Source organism: Bos indicus, chromosome 1 (assembly GCF_029378745.1).
Source record: "Bos indicus isolate NIAB-ARS_2022 breed Sahiwal x Tharparkar chromosome 1, NIAB-ARS_B.indTharparkar_mat_pri_1.0, whole genome shotgun sequence".
Lineage (NCBI taxonomy): Eukaryota > Metazoa > Chordata > Mammalia > Artiodactyla > Bovidae > Bos > Bos indicus.
In genome coordinates, this window is record NC_091760.1 from 7,113,529 (window position 1) to 7,133,982 (window position 20,454).

At 40.3% G+C, this 20,454-nt stretch overlaps 1 protein-coding gene across 9 annotated transcripts in view; it reads left to right on the forward strand.

Annotated features, from left to right (window-relative positions):
* GRIK1 (glutamate ionotropic receptor kainate type subunit 1) overlaps positions 1–20,454 on the forward strand; it is a 463,936-nt gene that overhangs the window by 282,880 nt on the left and 160,602 nt on the right. For all 9 annotated transcript variants that reach the window (XM_070785918.1, XM_070785883.1, XM_070785886.1 and 6 more), the window contains exons 2-3: positions 11,468–11,635; positions 16,116–16,373. In XM_070785918.1, coding sequence (XP_070642019.1) covers positions 11,468–11,635; positions 16,116–16,373 — 426 coding nt within the window. The remainder of the gene's footprint in view (positions 1–11,467; positions 11,636–16,115; positions 16,374–20,454) is intronic.

Sequence of the window (20,454 nt, forward strand, 5' to 3'; positions counted from 1 at the left end):
GCTGAATAGGAAGAGAGCATTTATCAAAGGGAATCTTAGAATTTAAATGTGTAGCCTTGAAATTAAAGGTGCAGTAAATATAGGTCTATAGTAAATTGCTTATGATGTAATAAACTAGAATTATAGATGTGGCAATAAAGAGAGGCAATATAATATTGTATATTTAAGGAGCAGCTATCAACAAAGGAATAGATCAAATTTCCATCTTGTTTTCTGTTGATAGCTTCTGAAATGGCTATTATTTGGCAGGAATGTAAAACAGGAGTCAACAATACTGAAGCTTTCCATTTCTTGATTGTCAGCTAATAGTTTTATCCTTCCTTCCTGGATGACCTCGAAATGTATCACAACAGGCACATAGCAGCTAGTTGAGGCAATAGGCAGAGTTCAAGGAAAATCTGCTTTCCCTGTTTATTGTTTGTTCAAGGAAAATATAATAAACAAAGAAACCTGATTTTTGTGTGGTACATCTATGTAGCTTTCTTTGCAAAATCGAGTATTTTTATTTTTTTTGAAACCCAGAGACTATTATTTGAAGTACTGAATAAAGTAGCATTTTACAAAGAGGAAAAGAATACAATAATTAAAAGCAGCCACTATTAAAACTCTCTTAAGACAATGGGGATACTGTATTAGTTTCCTGTGGCTGCTATAACAAATCACCACAAACTGATTGGCTTAAAACAACAGACATGTGTTCTCTCACAGCTCTGGAGCCCAGAAGTCCAAAACCAAGCTGGGTCGCACTTACTCTAGGGATGATCAGGTTTCTTGCCTCTTCCGGCTTCCGATGGCTGCAGGCATTCCTTGGCTTGTGACTGCACCTCTCCTCTCTCTGCTGTTCTCTGTCCTCACCTGCTCCTGGGTAATGCTAACCAGTCTTGTGACTTTAATTACCACCTTTGGTGGTAACTCCCAAATTTCTAGCTTCAGTCCAGACCTCTCCCATAAAGTTCAGATCCATATTGTGACTTCCTGGTTGACACCTCTGCTTGTAATAGTGATTTTGATCACAAAATCACTACACTCCAAGTCAAACACCTCTACTTAGGAGTCATCAGCAAATCCTGCCAGCTCTAACTTCAATTTTTATTTGGAACTCAACCACTTTTTGTCATGCCCCAGTACCTGTACCAACCTTTATCGTCTCTCACCTGGATTATCTCAGTGCCTCTTATTAAAATGACCTATTACTGCACCTGCTCCAGGAGTAGATCTCTCTGCTTCTGTTCTTGCCCTTCTCTTCCCTTCAGTTCAGTTCAGTCGCTTAGTCATGTCTGACTCTTTGCAACCCCTATAGACTGTAGCACATCAGGCTTCCCTGTCCATCACCAACTCCCAGAGCTTGCTCAAACTCATGTCCATCGAGTCAGTGATCCCATTCAACCATCTCATCCTCTGTCATCCCCTTCTGCTCCTGTCTCCCTTCCCTTCAGTCCATTCTTAATACAGAAACCAAGGAGGGTTAGACAATTCCAACCCCCTTTAATCTCACACTACTGCCACATTCACAACACTTCTGGCATTTCTGGTCATCCAGTGTGTGGAGGTTTTCCCACACCAAGCAATTCTCTGCGATGCCAACTGGGTGTCCCACAATTTAACTCAATGAAACCTGGAGATCGTGTTAGATCTCATGGGGTAAGGACTCAGTCTCACGAGACTTCCCTGCCTCTTCAGATGCCAGTCTCATGTGGTAGGTTCCCAGGCTACCTACAACTTCCATTCAACTTGGCTACAAAGCAGAGGTTCCCGTGACCTCTTCCCTCATGGATTTGCTTGTTAGAGCAGCTCACAGAGCTCAGAGAAATACTTACTTATGTTTACCAGTGTGTTAAAGTGTATTTTAAAGCTTTCCCCTGATGGACAGGGAGGCCTGGCATGCTGCAGTCCATGAGGTCGCAGAGTTGGACATGACTTAGCAACTAAAACAACACAAACCAAACTACCTTCCTGTTATATGGATGTGGTCACCAACCTGGAACCTCTATGACACCCATCCTTCAGGCTTCATTATATAGTCATGATTGATGAGCTCACCGGCCAGTGATAATTGATTTACCTCTAACCTCTCTTTCCTCCAGGGAAGTCAGAGGGTAGTACTGAAAGTTCCAACCCTCTAATCACTTGGTTGGTTCTGCTGGCAACCATCCCCCATCCTTAGAGGTGGTTTCCAAAGTCACTCATTAACATAACAAAGACATTGATTGCTCTCACCACTTGGGAAATTCTAAAGGCTTTAGGAACCTTTTCTGTGCCAAAGAATGTAGAAGATCAAAGAATATGTTTCTTTTATTAAGTTACAAATTCACACAGGGTGATTCTCTTGAAATATGTCATATCATATCACTATTCTTCTCAAAATCTTCTCGTGATTCCCATCTCACTCAGTATTTAAAACCCAGTGTCCTGTTTTTGTCTATATGGCTCTCTGTGATTCCCACTGTGGGACATTCTATTCCTTCCAAGCAGTTTCCTTACCTCCTTCAGGATTCTCAGAAGTTGTCCCCTCAGTGAGATCTTTCCTGGTCTCTCACCTTGACATGCCAGTGGGCTTCTTGTTGATGAATGTAAACCTCAAAAGTCAAATTTTCGTCTGTTTTGTTCACAGTTGTATCCCATTTGCCTAGAACAGTGTCTGGCTCACAGTAGGGTGGGCATTTCATAAATAAAATGAACAAATGAGAGAATGAATCATCGAATGAATGACTTCTTCAAAAGTTACAGATATGACAAAGCAATGACCAGTTGAAGTAAAACAACAACACAAACAAGTAAATATATGTGGGGTGCAATTTTATTGCATCTCTGAAATGGTTGTTATGGGAATATATTCACCATTATCAGGTTAAGTAGAATCAAAACAATGTATTTGTTTTATAGGAACAAGATGGAGTGCTATTATTTTTGTGTGTTTTTTTTTTCCCCTCATCATCAATGAGATGGATTCCTGGAACAATGGAGTATTGTTTTTCTTAAATTCCTTTTGGGAAGAATGGTGTGCATTTCATACTGCCCACTCATCATCCAGAACAGGCTCCATCTAGAGTGAGCTGGGGTGGAAACAACGGGCAATAATAGAACAGCTTCTCTGTAAAATATGTGCCTGTGACAAGGACCTTCATTTCCACCATTGTGTACCTACACCGGCTTGGCTGGAATACCTCCCTGCTCCACAGAAAACTAGGGAATGACCAGTTCTCTTTTGTCATAACTAAAAACAGCTTTCTTCAGGGAAAGCACACATATACTTAACAGATGTGTGTTGAACTGAGCTACACTCCTGGAAGCCGTAAAGTCAGAGAAAAAGATCTTTAGGGGAAAGCAATGATTTGAAAGCAGATTAGGAAGCAGGTTATTAAGTATCCTTGGAAACAAAGTAAAAATAAATGTTAAAAGTATATTCAATCAATGGGACCTACAGCAAGGCTGGGTCATTTTAATATACAAATGTCTGGACCCCATTCCTTGACACAGTTCTATGGGGTTATATATGAAATAAGGTCTAGAGAATGTTTGGAAACCGTTGTTTTGGATTTACCTTAGATATTCTTGTAAAAATGCAGAATTTGGTCTTGGCCTTCTCAAAGCACTGCCTTTTGCCTACAGTATTATGCTGTTGATCCTACAGCAGTAGGCTTTGTGACTATGAACAATTCTCTTGGAAGTCTTGATGGAACTACGTGGTGCAAGCCACGAGTTCTGACTAGGTTTCCATCTCCCCATCACCACATCCCACTGAAGGCAACCTACCCCCTGTGTAGGATGCAGCCATCTGTGGTTTCCAGCTGTGTCCCTATCATCACAAAACACTACTGTCTACATCTTAACATGACCTTGGTGCAGGAGTCTACCCAGTAGAGAGAAAAATCCTGCTACCTAAGTTTTACTGCAACTTCTACTGAATTTTTCTTTGCTTACTGTGAATCAGTATGTTATGAATTCAGAATCCTATTGGAAGAGAATGGTACATGCATAGATGTAACTTCTGTTAAATTGTCCATCTTCAATTTCAATGCTAAGCTGCTAAGTCACTTCAGTCGTGTCTGACTCTGTGCGACCCCATAGACAGCAGCCCACCAGGCTCCCCCGTCCCTGGGATTCTCCAGGCAAGAACACTGGAGTGGGTTGCCATTGCCTTCTCCAATGCATGAAAGTGAAAAGTGAAAGTGAAGTCGCTCAGTCGTGCCTGACCTTCAGAGACTCCATGGACTGCAGCCTTCCAGGCTCCTCTGTCCATGGGATTTTCCAAGCAAGAGTACTGGAGTGGGGTGCCATTGCCTTCTCCATCAATTTCAATACTCTTGGGCTAAAAAATGAAGATGATGTGTATCTGAGTCAGCAAGGGCTACTATGATAAATACCATAGACGGGGTGGCTTCAACAGCAAACATTTGTCTCTCACAGTTTGGCAGTTGTCAAGTCCAAGTGATGATGACAGCAGATCTGGTGTCTGGTGAGAACATGTTTCCTGGCTTGTAGATGGTTATCTTTCCTCCTAGCCTCATATGATGGAGACTGCTCTTTCTTCTTCTTACAAAGATGCTTATTCCATCATTAGGGCTCCACTCTTCTGATCTCATTACTTCCCAAAGTCCTCTCCTCCAAATATTGTCACATTAAGCCTTCAAATATGAATTTGGAGGATCACAAACATTCAGTCTGTAGCATTCTAGCATTGATTCTTTCAAAATTCAGGTCCTTCTCACATGAAAATGCATGTGTTTCATACCAACAGCCCCAGCATTCCAGCATTAACTCTAAAGCCCAAATCTAATCTAAACTTCATCTAAATCAGAATCGGGTGAGGCTCCAGGCAGAATTTACCCCAAGACAAAATTCTCCTCCAGCTATGAACTTGTGAAACCAAACAAGTTATTTACAAAATGCAATGTTGGGACAGGCATGAAATAGTTATTCCAACCCCAGAAGGGAGAAATCAGAAAGAAGAAACAGGTGATGGATCCCAAAGAAGTCTGAACTCTATCAAGGTGTCCAAGAGAGCTCAAGCTTGGGGAATAACCCTCTTTGGCTCAATGTTCTGCCATTTGGACCCACTGCAGTAGCAAAAATCAGCCCATGGCTTGATGGAGCACTCAGTGGCCCATTGTGATGATCAGGCCACTTTACAGCTTTGCCCAAGGAGGTTATACTCTCAAAGTTCCCTGAGCAGAGCAGCCCTGCTCCCATATGTCCCAAGTTGCCCCATACCAAAAACAGTTTTTTTGAGTTTTAAAACTACTTTAGAATATGTGCACACATTTTATCTTTTTATACTCCTTGTCAAGTGAGCATGTGTGGTAACTTTCCTCAAGTGAGAGATGCAGAGCAGAAGGGACAGAGTCTTTCACATTAGCTTCGTTTGTACCAACATCCTTCTTTCCTGCAGAGTATAACTGTAAAAACCGACACAAAGACCTTAGACCCTCATGAATAAAGCCTAAATAACAACCTTTATTAAGAAAAAAATGTTTTCTAGAACACAAAGAATTTTGCTGTGTATAGAATATTTGATGTGCTACCTTTATCATCCCAACCCAGGGATAAAACCTGGGTATCCTGCATTACCAGCAGACTCTTTACCACCTTCCCACCTGAGCTACGAGGGAAGCCCACCTTTATCATTTTAAATGGCACCAATATTCACAAACGAAGTCAGAACCTGACTCGGAATAAAACCAAGACCTTTTCTACATTCTGACTTTTTCATATTGTTTGGACAATGCGTTCTAAATTATCATTTGTCATGACCTCAGGCTGAAAATGATGGGTGAGCTGGGAAGAAGCTGGGAGGTATATACTGATGATGACCTTTGACCCTTGTCCAAACTTCCTGTTGGTGATAAGACAGAGACTTATCCCTAACCATATTAAGAGGGTTCTGATTTTAATTCCACCATGTATGTTGGAAGAGGAAGGATTTCCTCATACTACCAAGCAAATCTCCAATACACTGTGCTGTGTGCTTAGTCACTCAGTCGTGTTGGACTTTTTGCAACCACATGAACTGTAGCCAGATTCCTCTGTCCGTGAGATTCTCCAGGCAAGAATACTGGAGTGGGTTGCCATTCCCTTCTCCAGGGGATCTTACTGACCCAGAGATCGAACCCGGGTCTCCTGCATCGCAGATATATTCTTTACTATCGGCCACCAGGAAAGCTGATACCAACTGGGTATCCTGAAATTCAACTCAATCCTGACACCATCTATCTGGAGAAAGAATTAGAATCAGATTCTCCCATACTGCAGGGTCTCCCACACTGCAGGCAGATTATCATCTGAGCTACCAGGGAAGCCCATTAACTAGATTACTGGCTTATTGAAAAGAATGTACCTGGGTAACAGTCAGATGGCAGAGATGCATAAGACAAGGTACAGGGAAAAATTATGGAGCCTCCATGACCTCTCCCAGTACCCTACTCTCTCCAAATCCCCATGTTCACCAACCCAGAAGCTCTCTGCTACTGCTGCTACTGCTAAGTCACTTCAGTTGTGTCCGACTCTGTGTGATCCCATAGACGGCAGCCCACCAGGCTCCCCCGTCCCTGGGATTCTCCAGGCAAGAACACTGGAGTGGGTTGCCATTTCCTTCTCCAATGCAGGAAAGTGAAAAGTGAAAGTGAAGTCGCTCAGTCGTGTCCGACTCTTAGCGACCCCATGGACTACAGCCTATCAGGCTCCTCCGTCCATGGGATTTTCCAGGCAAGAGTAGTGGAATGGGTGCCATTGCCTTCTCCGAAGAAGCTCTCTAAGTGCTATCTTTTTGAGTTTTTATAGAGGCTCCATTACACAGGTATTGATCATTTAAATCATTAGCCATTGTACTTTGAACTCAATCTCCAGCCCCACTCCCCTTCCCAGAGGTCAGAAATGGGCTTGGGAATGAGTCTGAAAGTTTCGATCCTCTAGTCATATGGCAGATTCTCCTAAGAAGCAGTTCCCATCCTTAGGTATTTTTCAAAAAGCTCTTCTTTAATACAACAAAAGACATCTTTATTGCTCTCCCCACTTAAGAAATCTCAAGTTTTAAGAGTCTGGTGCCAGAAATGAGGTCAAAGACCAAATATGAACTTTTTCTCACAAATCACAATATCACATATACCCAGGCCATGAGGAATGATTGATAATCGGTACTCAGTTTGATTCACATAAAATAAAATGGAAAATAATTCTATGTCATTCACATAATAAAAACAGAAAAAGAAAATAGTGTATGTGAAAAATACAAATAATACTTCTTAACTTTGGGTACATATGAGGTGTGACTGTAAGTCATGAAAGTGAACATGGAAAAGCCAGGCACATGGATTTTGAGGTTTATCACCCTCCTGCACTCCATCCGCCATGCTCTGCTTCACAGCAGTTACAGTTAAAAAAAAAAGAAAGAAAGCTGGTTTTTCATCTTCATTTGTTTCCTTACCTTCACTGAGGAACTCTCAAATGCCTGCTTTCTTCTCTTATGCACTGACTTGACGGAGATGATTTAGAGAAAATAAAATGGTCATGGGTGAGAGGGGCCATTTAACTCTCCCTTGAACCTAAGCTACTTTCTTAGTTTTGCTTTCTCCAACCCTTCTGTGGCTCATTGAATTTTTAAGGGAAGTCATGCTCAGCTCAGCTTAAATAATAAAAATAGAGAGAAGCATTGACCTCAAGACAAAGGGAAAGGGGGGCAGAGCAGCAAAAGGAGCGAAAAGAACACAGAAGACAAACAGAGGAAGGAACAAGCTAGGTGTTCCTCCCCTGGAAACCATGGAACTCAGGCATCCAGAAGTTGACTATATGGAGAGCCCCAAACACTTGAAAGGTCTCATTGACAAGCTCACAGCTACAAATCTAAAAATAATAATAATAACAGAAGTAGTAGTAAATAACAGTAGTAGTTTAAAATAGTAATAGTAATAACACATATGTCTTTAGGTATGTGTCCCTCTAATCCTTCTATCAAAGACACTGAAATTCAATTTTGTAAAATCTGCAGCTTTGGGGAGGAGAGAGGAAGTTGGCTGATGCTGAAAGAGTCTGCTTCTGTTTGAGGTCTGGCACCTTTTAATAACTTCTTCCTGTTTCTATCATATTCCGCTTTCTTGGTACTTCCCCAGGCTTGTATATATCTCACTTCACTATAGGTTTTTGGTATTTGCAATCTTCTCTGAAGAAAAGGTTGGGGCTTCTCCAATGGCAGTAGTAATAAAGAACCCACCTGCCAGTACAGGAGACATAAGAGTCTCGGGTTTGATCCCTGGGTAGGGAAGATCCCCGGGAGAATGGAATGGCTACCCACTCCAGTAGTCTTGCCTGGAGAATCCCATGGACAGAGGACCCTGGCTGGCTACAGTTCGTAGGGTCAAAAAGAGTAAGAAACAACTGAAGCAACTTAGCACTAAAGAAAAAAGGAGATAGTGGTGGGGTATTGAGCTAATGACACCATTTATAATGCTTGCTTGGTGAAGGAATGAAGGAAAATTGCCCCCAAAATGACAAAACAGAGTGTACCCTCATACCACCTAAGCACGTAACAAAATCACTTAATATTCTCTTAAACTCAGGTATAGCCAGCTTTATGTAAAATACAACTCTATACCAATAAACAATTTTGAAGTGAAGGGGGTGTTCTACAAGTGCTGAGTCCTTTCTTTATCCTCATTATCCATGTGTGAAATGAAAGTCGCTCAGTCGTGTCCAACTCTTTGTGACCTGACCCCATGGACTATATGGTCCATGGGATTCTCCAGGACAGAATACTGGAGTGGGCAGCCTTTTTATTCTCCAAGGGATCTTCCCAACCAGGGATCAAACCCATGTCTCCCGCATTGCAGGTGGATTCTTTACCAGCTGAGCCACCAAGGAAGCCCTATTCATGTATAATAATACTCATTTATGAGGCATGATTGAGTGTTCAGATTACTTTCACTGCATTTACTATTCCCTTTCCAGAGCAATCATCCAAGGGAAGCCCAATGTAAGCAAGGCAGCATCATTAACTTCATTTAGAGATGACATATATCATGACGTAAATATATTTATATTTATAATGAATTGAGTTTGTTAAAGACAAGGATTTCTGATTATGAATAATTTGGGCAAAATGTGTCATATCTTTGTTCATGTTTTCATTTATGAACACAAATATACTACCTCCTACCTGTATTGTTATAAGTTTTAAATGAAATATTCATAGTGAAAGAGCTATTTTATAGAAACTTTCTTCCTGGTACTTAAAAGTCTTTCTCAAAGAAAAAATAGGTGGACCAAGGTTTAGACTTCAGAACTTCTGATTATGATACAGGTATTTGTTCTTTCCTACCAGCCTGTCTCCTGCAGATTAAAGGTGCTCACGACTTAGCCAATGATTAACTTTTCTCAACCAGGTGGTCCCCAACCTTCAGGATCTGATGCCTGAGGATTTGAGGTGGAGCTGATGTAACAATAGTAGAAATACAGTGCACGGTAAATGTAATACACTTGAATCATGCCCAGATCATCGCCACTTCCACCCTTGGTCCGTGGAAAAGTTATCTTTCATGAAGCGTGCCCCTGGTGCCAAGAAGTTTGGGGACTGCTGAACTATCATTGCAGGTTAAACTTTTTAAGATACTTTGGTCTCTGTGAGGATATTGATTCAGTCCATCCTCCTGAGGGTCTCACCATGTTCTTGGGGAGATAGACAAGTAAACAAGTAATTGCTATAACTACTGTGGAAATCCCAGCATCAAGGAGTTTCTGATCTTAAGAAGGGGCTATTCCCATTGTGGGTCATCTGGACTGTGGCAGGAAGCCACTATACATCCATCTTTTTCTGGTGACCAAGTGTCTACTGTGGGAGCTCACTGCATCCCTTTTGAGCATCTACTGACAGTTCTGAGAGAATCTGAAAGTCCCTCCAGCCTAGGACCTGTTTACCAGTGTCTGACAAAAAAAGAAAAAAAAAAATGCAAAGTCAAAGAGCAGGCATTTTCCTAAGGTTAATTTCAGAATAAATAATATGATTCCACAGGAAAACATTAACAAAGCCAAGTCCTATTCATCTCTGGTTTCTCAGAGAACAGAGAAATAATCTCCACATGCATCTCACATCATCAGTCTAAAAAACCCAGAGACATTTCCTAAGGAGCCAAAATAGTCAAATCAAACATCTTAGCTTTCAAAAATGGGCACTAGTTGATTTTTTAACACAGAAAGTCAGTTTAGGAAGAATTTGCCTCTCCATCAAATAATTTTAAATTAAAAATTACAGATGAGTATTCATTTATTGTTCTTTCAAACTAGAGTCAAATTCATTTTCTGAAGTGAGAGTCTGCCAATGGAAGCTCTTTTTCTTAGAAAGAATAATCATAGGTTGTACCTGTGCCAGTGATGTTCGATTTTCACACTCAGATTTTTGTTTTGTTTTTGTCTGTGTTTCGAGTGGAGAGAAAACTTGAAGCATTTGCAAACCAGTCTCAATGGTGAGAGTAAACAAATAGTAGTCTACTAGTTACAAGTGTTCAGCCTTCTCTGGGCACCAATGAATATGTTTTTCCAAAGAAATAGAGGACTATTGATTTTAATCAAGGAGCAAGTTAAGTGGTCAACAGTTAAGAGCCTCTACATTATGTTCTGTGTCTGTTGAGAATCCCAGGACAGCCCTTAAAGAACATTTAGAATGTATATTTAATAATACTTATATTGCCTTTATGAACATCAAAGTCGGAGCTGAATTCTCTGATGACTGTTTAAGCGCTGATATTTTGTATCGTAGCTTGTGATGAGGTCCTCGTGTTTAAGATGGCAAAGACAGTGCATGTGTTTGTTGAGCGGAGGAACACTCAACACTCTCCAGAGATAGAATGTACGTTTGCTCTGCAACACAATCAGTTTCTCAAAGTAACACAAAAACAGTTTTGTTTTGTTTTTTTAATCTGCCCGTGCACTTTGGAAAGTATTAGGATATGACTGCAGAATTCTGAGCCACAAGGAAGAGGTATGTTCATTCTGAAAAAAATCTAAGCGTACATGTGACTCATTTTGACCCTACTCAAATCTGTGTGATTCTTCTGAAGTCAAGAATGTCTTTTTTTTTTTCATAGAATGAGTTTCATTCTAAGGAAAGATTGTCCTACCAGGATACAGCTGAGATTGTGCTTAGGTCAACCACAGAATGATTTATGTCCACACTGTGGATAATCATCCTCCATCGAATTATCAATCATACTTGATGTGATACTAAATATTTGGAATCCATTCACCATCTGATAGGTATTGCACAGTCCAGTATTGGATTTGAAATCTTAAGCACACATATGAAGTTTTATCTGCATCTGATATGCTGATAGATGTAACTTTTAACTGGGGTTGGGATCTATTTTGACTATCCTTACTTTGATTCTTCTGGGCCTTTTGCTCATATCACTTATATTCTTCTCTTTAAAGAATGCACATGGATAATATAACTAATGCTTTTCATGCATCTCTTTTGCTTCTGCAGGAGGGATCTTTGAAACTGTGGAAAATGAACCTGTTAACGTTGAAGAATTAGCGTTCAAGTTTGCAGTCACCAGCATTAACAGAAATCGAACCCTGATGCCTAACACCACATTAACCTACGATATCCAGAAAATTAACCTTTTTGATAGTTTCGAAGCCTCACGGAGAGGTAACTATTTTCACACTTGTAAAAGCTTCTTTGGGTGATGTTTCTGCTCAAGTCACCTTCTCTTTGCTACCTGCCCTTTTGCACAGCAGACATCTCTGTGCCAAGGGTTTGCTGGCGATCTCAGCCCAGCATCATCTGAACCCTCCTAATGGACGTTGCCTAGTTCTGTTTTCTGGGCCTTTCTGATCAGCTTGCCCTTCAGTGCCCTCCACTCTATGGTTAACTGGTTCAGCTGTGAATGGAAAATGTCAAGCTTGATCTGTTTTTCCTTCCTGAGGCTGAGATACCACCATGAAATTGTACAGTGCAGTCAAATAAAACTTTGTGGAAGGTCATACCTACTGAGCATGTGGAAATGCCCACAACACACAGACTTCACAACCTGAATTCTAAGCGGCCATGAGCCACTGGGTTTACCTAGCATCCTCTCAAATATTACCTTATTCCCTTTCCGCAAGATCAGAGAAATGTGAAGATTATGAATATTGAATCATTATGTTTTACACCTGAAACTATTATAATATTTTATGTCAATTATACCTCAATTTTTTAAAAAGGGAAAAATAGGAAAAAAAATAATGGAACTGTGTAATAAATAAATAAAGCAGGGAAATTTATGGGATCAAAGAAAATCTTTTGTGTCTGAACAGAAGACAATTTCCTAGAAAATAATCTAAGTTGCATGTAGGCTGCAAGGTTTGTCTCATGGAAAGAGTCTTTGATGTGGGACTTATTACAAATCCTCCAAACACTTCCAAGATGACCCTTTCAAGCCGCATTTGACGTACTTGAAGATAGACTCTAACTAGAGAGTTGTTGGGTTTCCCTACAGGTGTTCGTCTGGGAATATCACCCCAGAATACGAGGGGCTCTTTCTCTTTTAGAGAAAGAAAATTAACCTTTTTGATAGTTTCGAAGCCTCACGGAGAGGTAAATATTTTCACACTTGTAAACTAGTGAAAGACACAGAATGGGGACTTCCCTGGCGGTACAGTGCTGAAGACTTTGCCTTCCAGTGCAGGGAGTTCAGGTTTCATCCTTAGTTGGGGAGCTAAGATTTCACAAGCCTCACAGTCAAAAAGCCAAAACACAAAACAGAAGCAATACTGTAACAAATTCAATAAAGACTAAAAAAGGTCCACATTAAAAAAAAAAATCTTACAAACACATACAATTAAGGGGAATACAATGAATGCCATGTTCACGCTAATTTCCAAGTAACTAAACATGGGTTGTTTCCACTTAGAGTCAACCTCATTAGGACTGCAGGGTGTGTTCACTTAATACAGTCTTCTGCCAAATTCTTGTGTCCTTTTGAAAAAAAACACAAAACTGAAATTTGCTTTCCTGGGAGTACAGATGAATATTGAATAGTATAGTGGTTTTCTTTAAAAATCTATAGCTTCATCTGAGTATAAGAATATTTCCCTTTTTAAAGATCAATAAAGTTGCAGATACTATATAGGTCAGAGTTGTCTGTAAACAAATAATAAAACTTTGTGTTTATACAGAACTTTAAAGTGTATAAGCATCTTCACATAAATTATCTCCATGAGTTAGTTAGATCTCTCTCTGTCCCTTCCTCTCTGTATCTCCTCTCTGTGTCTCTCTTTGTCTCTTCTCCCTGTCTCTCTCAGACACACATGCTCACATACACACTCATGCAAAACACTGTTGAATAAATATCCCCAGAAAGCCAGCCACACTTAACAATAATACTTCAACCCACATAAAATCCAAACCATTTTTGTGACCTGAAGTACCTACCATATTTATAAATTAAACACTCCCAAAGCTTCTTAAAACTGGTAATTTTCTGGCAAACAGAATTCAAAAGGATTGATTTTCTCTCAAGTAATATTAGAATCCCCGAGCTAAATATTAGCAGAAATCTCAATCCACTGCCGATGTTAGACAAAACAAGAGTTCATATACTCTCATGCCTTCACTTTTTCTTGCTAACCAGTGAAAGCACATCCAGAAAATTAGCATCTGAGGACAGTTTTCACCTATAGTATTAGAAAATTATGCCTTTATATCTTGTGTGATAATTCAGTAATGAAGAGCACAGTGTCACAAAGATCCTTGTGAATGATTGCGTACACTAGCTGTCCCACAGATACGTGAAATATCGTTCTCAAAATTTTATGTATTAATTTTTCTCTTTAAATCAAGTCAGATAAGCTTAACAAGGCCATATATTTTTTTCTGCTTATCTTTTACTTGTGAAATGGCATTATTAGAAAAATCAACACAATTTCATTTATACATGTTGCTATTATTTAATTCATATATTCAGCTATTGTTTCTCAGCAGTTCCAAATTCTTTTAAACTAGCATTAATATATAAATTTGAAATGTTTTTACACTTATGTTTAATGCCAGCATATATCTATGATAGGGCTTCCCTGGTGGCTCACACAGTAAAGAATCTGCCTGCAATGCAGGAGTCCCGGGTTCAATCCCTGGGTCAGGAAGATCCCTGGAGAACGGAATGGCAACCCACTCCAGTATTCTTGCCTGGAGAATTCCATGGATGGAGGACCCTGAAGGGCTATAGTCCATGGGGTCACAAAGAGTCAGGCACAACTGAGTGACTAACACTTTTACTTTATGAAGTTATAGAAGATAATCTGTCCCAACCTCTCTGGAAGATAATTTGGTTTATATATATCAAGAAATTTAAAAATATCAATAGCATTTAATTATAACTGAAAATCTACTCTAAGAAAGTAATGTAAAAGCTAGAGAAAAATATAAGAACTACAATAAGTGCTTATAATATTACTTCTAATAACCAAAAATTAGGAGCAACTTAATTCAGTACCATATGTTCAGTCACTCAGCCAGTCATGTCTGACTCTTTGCAACCCCATGGACCATGGCTCACCAGGTTTCTCTGTCCATGGAACTTTCCAGCCAAGAATACAGAAGTGGGTTGCCATTCGCTTCTCCAGGGGATCTTCCCAACCCAGGGATCTAATCCAGGTCTCCCACATTGCACGCAGATTCTTTACCATCTGAGCCAGCAGGGACGCGCCATTCTGCATCATCAGTCAGTTCAGTCGTTCAGTCATGTCTGACTCTTTGCTACGTAGGGCTAGTTAAATAAGTAATGACACTCAGCATCATGGATTAGGCTATTCTATGCCACTAAAAATATTACTTTTGCATAATTTATAATGACTTGAGGGTAAGAGTGTGCCTTTAGTGTTAAACTTAGTGTTGAATACAGAAAGCAATGTATCAAACTGTATCTATATCATGTTCAATTTTTAGATAAATCAGAATACCAAAATACTAGGTTGGCCAAAAAGTTCGTTTGGATTTTCCTACAAACCTCTACAGAAAAACCTGAACAATCCTTTTAGTCAACTCAATGTGAATTTATATTATTCGAAGTTGATGGAATTTCAGGGCTGTTTTTACTTTCTTATAATTTTCAATATTCTAAATTATATCAAGGAGTGTATATAATCTTATAATACAAAGAAATTAATGTTAAAATTAATTTTTATGTACATATCTGCTTTATTTTGTTCAACTACATGTTGGTGAATGTTGATGTAGAAATAGGCCCGTCCTTGAGCTGGGTCCCTGGACTCTGGTCAATTCTACCATTATCCAGAGACCCTGACTCACTGCATTGCTTATGACAGTGAAAAGGTGAAAAGTGAAAGTCACTCAGTTGTGTCCAACTCTTTGCGAACCCCTGGACTATACTGTCCATGGAATTCTCCAGGTCAGAATACTGGAGTGGGTGTCCTATCCCTTCTCCAGGGAATTTTCCCAACCCAGGAATCCAATCAGGTCTCCTGCATTGCAGGCAGATTCTTTACCTGATGAGCTACCAGGAAAGCCCAGGTAGTGGGTTCATGACATTAGTGGGTTGGACCGTATATCTTCTAAGACCCTTTTAAGCTATGATAATCTATTATTCTGTAATTAATTAAGTACCAGTATCACTGAGCATTCTTTAGCAAGACCTCTTTTCTGAATTTTGGGAAGGACTGGAACTAAAGTACTCTGCAGCCACCCAGAGAGGCTTCTGATTCAGTGACCATGTTAGTTATCTTCACTGCCACGTTGTCACATGACAGAACTGAATTCACTTGGCCAATGGCTTACAGTCACTCTGAGTGCTTCTGGGTGGCATCACACCAATCAAGAGATTAAACTCCATCTGATTAAAAGTAATGAAGTGAGACCAACAACTCATTTTTGTTTGCAGGGCATTGGCCCTGTGATGTGTTGCTAATCATTTCAACATCTGCATCTCTACTATTTAGTATCTTAGGGATGTTGGAAGTTGGATTAAGCATGTTTCCTCAACACACAGATGGAGAGTGGAAGAAAGTTTCCAATAGTGCAAATAAGGAGGAACCATGAAAGGGGAGATTAAATTCACAGAGCTCTCTCTCTTTCTCTCTCCCTATCCCCACTTCCCCCCCTCCACTCTCTCCTTGTCTGTGGACATCAGCATGTGACCAGCTGGCGCTTGGTGTGGCTGCTCTCTTTGGTCCTTCCCATAGCTCCTCCGTCAGTGCTGTGCAGTCTATTTGCAACGCTCTCGAGGTTCCACATATACAGACTCGCTGGAAACACCCCTCCGTGGACAACAGAGACCTGTTTTACATCAACCTCTACCCTGATTATGCGGCTATCAGCAGGGCGGTCTTGGATCTGGTCCTCTACTACAACTGGAAGACAGTGACCGTGGTGTATGAAGATAGCACAGGTATGGACTCACACAAGCCCTCACCTGGCCATGTGTGGTTGGCATAAAGGGACCCAGAGTATTCTCTAGACATTGACTCATCAGGCAGAGTGCATGAAGATGGTTTTTTATATGAAGCTAATTGAGTATTCTAGTTTGAACCAGTTGATAGCTGGTTCCTATCAACTCCCCAAAGGGTTGATCCTTTCTGATGACCCTTTCATCATCAAACTTAAGGGCACTTTAAGAAAAAAGAAATATCACCTTATTAACATATGTTGTAATCTAATCTGAATAGTAATGGTGCAATTTAATGTATCTAGCTCCATTAAGAATATGACCATGGTTCCATTGTTAAATAAAACAGAGAAAGTTTGGAAACAACCACTTCAAAGTACGATTCCAATTCAATAAGTAGCTATGTAAATATCTTGAAAAGTTTCTAAGGTAGGTAAAGCAACTGTACTCCAATAAAAATTAATAAAAATTAAGTACATCAACAGAAGAATCCAATTAGAGGTTGTATTGATAGATCTGATCATTTCATGGGGAAAGGACTAGGAACCCTGGTAATGAGTCCTTAATGAAGCTCACTTTGTTTCACCTGCTAACTTTAAGGTGAAGGACAGATACTTGCTGAGCACCCCCCTAGACATTTCTCTGACCTTACCCAATTGGAAGTTTCTTTCATTGGTACCTCCCCATCTTGCCTTCTGTTTACATTTTGAGGCTTGTTGGAGTTAAAGACCCCTTTCACGCAGTTTAAATTCTGCCAGTAACACTTCCCACATAGGAAAGTCCAAGTCCTTCTAATTTAAAGCTCTTCACCATCTAACCATTCTCATCTTCATTAATCCAAGTACTAACTGAGCTACATCCCCAGTTCTCTTACATCATTTCTTAAATACCCCCAAGTCCATCCCAAATCTTTCTTTCTGAGGCTGGCCCCTCACTTTGGAAGGTCTGCCATGTAAGCTCCAAGGTGGTAAGTTCCCCCACTCTCCATGATCACACTCAACTCCCCTTTCTTTCTAAAGCTCTCTGAGACCACACTGGGAGTTAACAGCACATTATAAATATAAGCATTATATTACATGCTCTCATGATCTGTTTAAATGTATATGAGACTGGAAATTCCAAAAAGTTGGAATTTTATCTTATTTTTAAAATCTGCTACCTAGCACTATACGCCTAGTCCTGGCATATAGGGAAGTGCTTAGTAATTACGTGTGGAAAGAATAATACTATTTTCATTGTGGAATTATTTTTCAAGAATCGAAATTATCTCCTTTCCTTAATCTATACATTTGGTAGTAAGGCTAATAAAATTATCAGCAAAAATTACCAAACCAAACATTTCTAAACTTTTTAATAGTATCTCACTTTTTCACTCTTTCTCACCAGATACTAGCATTTATGGATACTGTTCCTCAGAAGATGAACAAGGAGCCTCCTCTATTTGGCACTAAACTCTGTTTCCATTTTCAGCTGTCAGACTTTTGTGGTTGGAAATATGCATTTATGTATTTTCTTATACCTCATCTCATTTTAAAAAGAAGTAAACTAGTTGACTGTACATATAATTTATAAATACCAAATTCAAAATAGTCCTACTAGGAAGGATAAGCCACAGGCAGCGGCAGTGGCTTCTTAGAGCGTCACCTGCTTGCTGTGAAGGAAGAAAACATATTAACAAATGAACTCCATATGTATACATAAAGAGCCTTATGATATACATTATATTGTACACTGGTATAGTAAGACCTTTCATGTTGTCTACATTTGTACATAGAGAATTCCATGAGTTAATAAAATAATGCTATTGACGGAGGAGCCTGGTGGGCTGCAGTCCATGGGGTCGCGAAGAGTTGGACACGACTGAAGCGACTTAGCAGCAGCAGCAGCAGCAGTACATTCTTTAGCATAATTTTCTCTCATTATTTCTACCATTTCCAGCAAAACAGGACCATCTAAAAGGAAAACAAATCAATGAATAATATTGTGGCAGCTGGATTTAATTTAACTAAAGGTGTGGGCATAACTTGTAGACTGCAAATTGTATTGAGAAAAACTATAATTTGCAAAACGATAATACAAAAGTTGATATCCTAACCGCCCTTTAGATTTCGAGTGAGTTCCCACAACTGACAGCCATTTTGCATAGAGGGAATTTGAACCATCATTTCTATTACCTTTAAAAAGAAACCGAAATCTCTTCATTCCTATTGAGTTCACCTGTGCACAGTTGCTCATTAAATGCTTACTAAAATTGAAAAATCCAAAATGAGTGTGTGTTTGCCCATTAAGTTAGAGATGATTCATGGTAAAATGATTTTGCTCACAAAGACATTAAAAATGTAAATGAATAATCAATTGAGCCATTAAATTGGAACCCAGAGAGTAAACAGGTCAACTGAGATCAATAACAGCAGACATCTTTTGACTCTGAGTGGGTTTAATACTGCTTGACTCAGGGATTTGGTTGCCGTAATTATCAAGCCATAAAAAGGAGAAAACTACTAAACCTGAAGGAAAAGAAAGGACTTAGGTGTGCTCAGCACCGCCCTTACACCAGAATTAAGTACCCATTAAAGAGAGCACTTTATTGGGATTTGTTTAGGAGTTTGTTAAATAGCCTGAAGCCAGCGCAGATGTCTATGGGACTAAATGGTCCATAACTCCCATTGAAGTCAATGGGAACACTGTGCGTGTCTCTGAGGACAAAGTCCAAATCACTATATACTAGTAGGCAGAATTCTGTCCTCTAGAAGAGCAAGTGTAGAGAGACCCCAGAGAACAGTTATGGGGAGTGAAGTTTTGCCTTGCTTCCTCTCTCTCTCTCTCTCTCTGTTGCCGGGATGTTCTTCCCATCAGTCACCTACTTCTCTCTGACTCCCACACTTACCCTAGGCAATGGGAAACTGCTGCTCATTGGTCATCCTCTCTGTTTCATTAGACCCCTGGTGGAAGCCTGGCTTCCATCCCTCGACACGCATCAAAAAGAGCTGAGAAGCTGAGCACCAAATCAGTGTGGAGAATATTCAGCAGTTTCTGCTTTCTCACGGCCAATGTTAGTGAAATGTAACCACCATCAGTTCTGTAGAACAAGGGCCTGCAAACTTTTTTCTCAAAGGGGCTAGATACTAATACTCTATAGTTCAGGTTTTATGAGCCATAGTGCCTTGGTCACAACTATTGTGCTGACGTAGCAAGAAAACAGTCACAGGCAGTACAGAAACAGTATCTGTCCAGTTCAGTTTAGTTGCTCAGTCATGTCCGACTCATTGCGACCCCATGAATCGCAGCACGCCAGGCCTCCCTGTCCATCACCAACTCCCGGAGTTCACTCAGACTCACATCCATCAAGTCAGTGATGCCATCCAGCCATCTCATCCTCTGTCGTCCCCTTCTCCTCCTGTCCCCAATCCCTCCCAGCATCAGAGTCTTTTCCAATGAGTCAACTCTTCGCATGAGGTGGCCAAAGTACTGGAGTTTCAGCTTTAGCATCATTCCTTCCAAAGAAATCCCAGGGCTGATCTCCTTCAGAATGGACTGGTTGGATCTCCTTGCAGTCCAAGGGACTCTCAAGAGTCTTCTCCAACACCACAGTAGTGTGTTCTAATAAACCTTTGGGATTCCCTAATAGCTCAGTTGGTAAAGAATCTGCCTGCGATGCAGGAAACCCCAGTTCGATTCCTGGGTGGGGAAGATCCACTGGAGAAGGGATAGGCTACCCACTCCAGTATTCTTGGGCTTCCTTTGTGGCTCAGCTGGTAAAGAATCTGTCTGCAATGCCGGAGACCTGGGTTCAATCCCTGGCTTGGGAAAATCCCCTGGAGAATGGAAAGGCTACCCACTCCAGTATTCTGGCCTGGAGAATTCCATAGACTGTAAAGCTCATGGGGTTGCAAAGAGCTGGACACAACTGAGCGACTGGCACTGCACTAATAAACCTTTATTTACAACAAATAAGGAAGCCAGTATGGTTGGATTACAGAGAGGGAAGATGTGACTCTGTCACACTTGTGAGCATTAAAGATCATGGAGGGCTTTGTAGATTATTGGAACAAGCTTCAGTTCCTCATGAAATGGGCAACCATTG